We start from the raw sequence: 5,839 nt of genomic DNA on the forward strand, positions 1-5,839 counted from the left end.
CCCCCACACTCAACATCAGGACACAAACCCCGCTATACATTATGAGTAGGACGGTAAAGTGCAGCTGTGACAGTCCAGCTGGAAAGAAAGTGCATAGTGCTATTAGTGCTGCCCTGCAGGTCATTTCTTGTTCATAAGTGTAATACTAGTTGGAATAAATGACCTACTAGCTCGATTTGGTTGGAAATAGGGTAGCCTAAGCCTCTGAGGGCAACACCTCATAGGCCCGGTGTAGCGGATGTGACACGTCTTCACTAATTGCTAGACCTTTCTTCAACGCCCTCCTTTCACAGGTCATGGCCATACTGTCTAGCTTTTGTCCCGCAACCTCACTGGCCATGTCAACTATTTTGCTTAGCTTGCTTTTGTTGGTTACTGACAAGGAGAAATACCACGCAACAGAGCAGAAAAGTAAAATGCTCTCCATGAAAGAGTAAGAATAAGTGATTCATCCGGCTGTTCCTCCAATCCATAGCGCTCATGCCGTAACAACGTTACGTGCGACAGCTGAGCTGCCGTCAATAGTTTTGCTTTTGTCGTCAACTAGGTTCCACTGGCTAGGAAATTGACTCATATGCTATAGAGCCCCACAGAACAGCGCCTCCCAGAGGGCCGCAGAGGCAATGACCCCCTCATCACTGAGGTTATTATTCATGCTCAGTGTGTATTGACTATTTCTGTTGTTGAGTGCAGTGATCATGGCAAGCTGCATATTTATAGGAATAGAGAACCCAATTAATATTTATTATTAATATTTTGTCAACTAAAATAAACGTCACATCCCTACACCCACACATTTCATAAATGCAACAAACTATAGGCTATTGGTTCTTTTATATGTAGTATAACTATATATAAAACGTTAGATGCTGTGTTATCTTCATTTTAGGGGTTGAATAGGTTTTGTGGCTCCAGATCAATTTTATTCGGTGGGAGGGACCAGAAATGGCTCTTTTGATAGTGAAGGTGGCTGAGCCCTGCTCTAGCCCAACCAAGTGACGTGAGTTGGTGGCTGATCTAGGGCTGTGGTACACTTGGGAATGAGCTAAAGACATGGCTCTGTGCGATATGAAAGAGGGCCTAAAGGACATACATGAGTATCAATGTGGTGGTTCCAGCCCAACCAGAGGTGACGTAATCCCTCCCTGAGGGTCAGAAAACACACCATTAATGTCCACCAGGTCCACTGAGAGTAAAGCCATGTCCGCCACTATTTAGTGTGCAGGCAAACTCATCGCTTGTGTTGCTGGAAATTCATGGACTCTTCCAAAACATTGTGTGTCACTTTTCGTACACACCAACCGTTGTATGAGGATACATTGCACTCACACACACACACACACATTCACTCACTCTCTCACTATCACTCACTCTATCAATCACACACGACGGGGCAAGACGGACGTAGAGGACCTCACCATCACCTCATTTCATTAACCAATCCCGATTAGCCTGAAGAATACACTTTAAAAGGTCTCATAACGTGCCACCAGGTGTGAGTGTGATTAGCCGTCACAAGCCGTTGTGGAAATCTGCTCCTTATGACATCACAGATGGACGTGTCCACCTAGATGTGTGACAGACAGATGAGCAACGTTCGCTACAGTCCACTGGGTAGGCTGGTGGACTGATCTATCCAGCACACAGCTAGGTGGACACGCCCACTTGTGATGTCAGAAGAGCCCGATTTTGAAAACGGCTCGTAACGGCTCATCACACTCACACCTGGTGGCGCGTCACGGCACCTTTAATCCTCGACTCCACCTCCTGGATGGAGCCGAGTGTCTGTGCGTGTGAGGGCGTGATGTGCAGCGGAGACGTTGATCTCTCCCTCTCCTCACAGTGCGATGAACCTGGACCGGTTTGAGAGAGGGCCCAGAGAGATCCTCAACCCAGAGATCCAGAAGGTACGCATCGCTGTACAACCGCAGCGGATTTCATGAAATACTTTAACATTTTACATTTACATTTAGCAGACGCTTTTATAACAATATATCTCTGTCGGTACAGTGAGGATGTTCATAGAACCAAGGCCAAAGCACTTGGTTCTATGAACATCCTTACATCCTTACATAAGGATGAACATCCTTACATAGCGATACATTGTTATAAAACAATCTCTAGGTTAACCCATTCCCCGTATACAACAAAGATAGCTAGGATAAGATGCTTAGCACAGCTAAGTACGTTTTTATTTTAATTTCTAAATAAAGCAGCGGTCTGTAGTGTGAGTCAACCTGAGGGTCTGAAGGTTTCCTTGTGTTTCTGTCACCACAGGATTTACTGGTGTTGGAGGAACAGGAGGTACGCTTTTATTTCCTCCTGCTACAAGTTACCATGGCGACTGTATAGTAACTCTCTTTTTAATTAATGGATCTGTTTTTTTTCTGTTTTTTTTTTTTTGTCTACATTGGCATTAAAGCAGCATTAGCATTCAAGCGGCATTTTTTTTTTTTTTTTAACTTTCTCTCATTTTAAAAGGAGAGATCTTTTAAAGGTATTTCTGCTTCGTCTGAGTCTTTTAATGTGTGGTCACTGAACATTACCCACGAACCCAACCAGACAATCAGGGCGCTTCACCTCCGCTAAGCAAACACATGTGAGTGCAGCAGAGGCCTGTGATTGGTCTCATTAGGACGGTGTCTGCTGCTCACATTTCACTACATGTTTCTCCTGAGGCTGACACTACCGTTTAGATATACTGTACATTTGTTGTCTTCATTGCCTGTTACGGAGTCTGTCCGTTTCTACCAACCAATCCGTTAGATAAAAAATAGTCTTGTTGTCTTGTTGTCTTGTTGTCATGACATTTTCACCTGAAGTTTTAATGTTTGAAACATCGATTTTATTCTTCTCCTCGTACCGTATTACTTCGCAGGGTTCCGTCAACTTCAAATTCGGCGTGCTGTACGCCAAAGACGGACAGCTCACAGACGACGAGATGTTTAGCAACGGTGAGTGACCTGCCAGGGGCACGCCAACACCTCAGCACCCACAGAGACGCTACTGTGGTACAGAGGGCTGCTGCGGCTCAGGAGGCAGAGCGGGTCGGCTGGTAACCTGAAGGTCGCTGGTTCGATCCCCCGGCTCCTCCTAGCCGAGTGTGGAGGTGTCCCTGAGCGAGACGCCCTCACCCTGACTACTCCTGACCCGCTGGCTGTCGCCCTGCGTGGTCGACTCTGCCGTCGGTGTGTGAATGTGTGGCTGAATGGTTGTAAGTTGGTTTGGATCAAAGGGTCAGCTAAATGTTATTAGTACATGCTCCACGTGAACCTCCTAAGATGGCGCAGTTTGATTGGTTCTCTATCTCGGGATATTGGGCAGTATCACATGATTGAGATCTCAAACTGGGGATATTGTTTTCATCGCGCGTTAGGGTTAGTCGTCTCGTCACGCTAATAGAAACAAATAAATCCTGGAAAAAAGTGTTATCTTGTTTATTCTTGGAGTGTTCACGTCTAGTATATACTAAAACAACTCTTCAGCTCAGGCTCCGGGCTATTCCCCACTATTGTTGTTCAATGTCTGGTGAGCGCTGGCCGCCCACTACCTCTCACCCGCCCCGTGTGTTCTCCAGAGACGGGCAGCGAGAGCTTCGAGAAGTTCCTGACTCTGCTGGGAGACAGCGTCACACTGCAGGGCTGGGCCGGCTACCGCGGCGGGCTGGACACCAAGAGTGAGTCTCAGAGCGGTGTCTCACGTCGTACCGCCCCTGCACGCTGCTCCTTATGACGCGGGTCTAGTCTGTGTATGTCGCTGGAGACGTGGATCTAGTGGGTATTTAATAAGCTCTTGTCATTGTTTCTTTCTCCTTGTATTAGTACGGTTAGTTATGTAGCAGGTGCTTTGAGCCAAAGTGACCTTCAGCGAGTTGAGATGCATGTTGTTGCACTGGGGAGGGAACCCAGGACCCTTCGACCCGATCACGACCGCGTTCCTTCTCTCTCCACCACAGATGACACTACAGGAATGCAATCCATCTACACCGTGTATCAGGGCCATGAACTCATGTTCCATGTCTCCACCATGTTACCTTACTCCAAGGAGAACAAGCAGCAGGTAGGACGTTACGTCTCTCTCTCTCTCTCTCTCTCTCTCTCTCTCTCTCTTGCTCGCTCACTCGCGCGCTCGCTCTCTCTCTCTCTCTCTCGTGCTCTCTCTCTCTCTCTCTCGCTCTCTCTCACTCTCTCTCTCTCTCTCTCGCTCTCTCTCACTCTCTCTCTCTCACTCTCTCTCTCTCTCTCTCTCTCTCTCGTGCCATGGTTTGGTATGTTGAGGAACTGTTGCTCAAAGCATCTAGCCACATCACCTGGTAACACTACAGCCATTCTTTGACCAGGTCAGAGATGTTCAGTTTGACTTTCATGTGTGGGGAACAGAAAATAGTGTTTCTACATCCAAAGACCAGGCCACAGAGGCCCAGACCATAGCCTCGTGTCGTCTTAACGCAGACCGTTTCTACTCCACCACAGGGACTATAAAGGCTCTGGAAACAATATCTTGCCCCTCTGGCCATTCCAGCCCTGCCTTGGTCTTATTGCTGCTCCTCTCTGTCTGTGATTGCATTAATCCCTTTGGGTTGGGTCCCTGTAGCTGTCCTTAAAAGCCTTTGTTCTGGTGGCTGAATTGGTTAAATGCTATTTATCTGCCCATGGTCAATGTTCTGTTTGGATACTGAAATGTCAGGATGGTAATGCAGTTATAATCCAGCACAGGAAGCAGGGTGAGCACACACAGTGGTACTGTAGGACGACATGCTTTACGTAAAAAACACAACACTGTAGAAAATGGATTCATTTAAATGCAACCATTAACTTTAATGCTATAAAATACATCCGAGGAGACAGTAGATCAGTGAGTTTGATAGATACATATTTTGTTTTTTATTTAATAGACCCTTTTTAAAGTGGACCAAATGATTACGTCACTGCGTTGGCTGGAGGCAAAAACAAATATCCGGCCTCACCAACTATCATAACTATGGCGTCGTGTTGTGTTGTTGAGTGCCAGAAATAAAGTATTATCTTTAAATAAAGTATTATCTTTAAATAAAGTATTATCTTTCGTAGGTCTGGATATGGGATTGAGGTTTGTCATGGCCACCTAATCAGAAATAAAGTATTGTCTGTTACGATATGATACAACTTTATTAATCCCCCGTAGGAGAAATGAGTTTGTTACAATAGGCCAGCAGCAATGGAAAAAACACAGGATAAAAATAAATAAAATACAATTCAATAAGAATACAAGGTACTGATACAAACAAAAGTAGACGCTAAGGGTAAATGCTAAACGAAACGCTAAAAATAAGAAAAAGACAAGACAAACACAACAACAACAACCAATAGGGCAAACAAGAATAGGTGTGGGACTGAGCTTTGTCCACCTAATCAGACGTTGGAGATAAAGGAGGATGGACAGGTGATTGACCTTGTCCCATATATAATACAACAATTATTTAGTTAAGTTAATGTTCAACACGTGAGAGACATAGGTTACGTTATTCTGCCATGCAAGTGCACTTCACCGTTAAGATGATGGAGCCGCTCTATTCACCGTAACCACAGCTGTACACATCTGGCAGTGTTGTGCAAATGACGTTTGTTACGCAGCAAAGCCTCCAGTAATCATAGCGTTTTACATCTGTAAGAACCGGTTGGATTGGAGACCACGTCGGGAAAAACAACCGATGCTTTCAAATTCAAATGTTATTGCTGGACGTCTTGAGATGAACCTGATGCAGACGGCGTCTCCTGCCTCCGCCCTCAGCCCCGCCCACAGGAGGAGCTTATTGTCCAGGACACGGCGACAACAAAGGAAGGGCATTAGGACGATCCAC

At 45.8% G+C, this 5,839-nt stretch overlaps 1 protein-coding gene across 1 annotated transcript in view; it reads left to right on the forward strand.

Annotated features, from left to right (window-relative positions):
• Positions 1 to 4,059, forward strand: part of LOC311372919 (GTPase-activating Rap/Ran-GAP domain-like protein 3) — a gene marked incomplete at both ends in the record, with an annotated part of 6,307 nt that extends 2,248 nt beyond the window's left edge. The window contains 5 exons of the mRNA XM_084489839.1: positions 1,844 to 1,907; positions 2,278 to 2,304; positions 2,879 to 2,954; positions 3,578 to 3,676; positions 3,956 to 4,059. Of these exons, the coding sequence (XP_084345965.1) occupies positions 1,844 to 1,907; positions 2,278 to 2,304; positions 2,879 to 2,954; positions 3,578 to 3,676; positions 3,956 to 4,059 (370 nt within the window). The remainder of the gene's footprint in view (positions 1 to 1,843; positions 1,908 to 2,277; positions 2,305 to 2,878; positions 2,955 to 3,577; positions 3,677 to 3,955) is intronic.
• Between the last annotated feature and the right edge of the window lie 1,780 nt (positions 4,060 to 5,839).

Source organism: Micromesistius poutassou (assembly GCF_964030765.1).
Source record: "Micromesistius poutassou genome assembly, contig: SCAFFOLD_5963, whole genome shotgun sequence".
Lineage (NCBI taxonomy): Eukaryota > Metazoa > Chordata > Actinopteri > Gadiformes > Gadidae > Micromesistius > Micromesistius poutassou.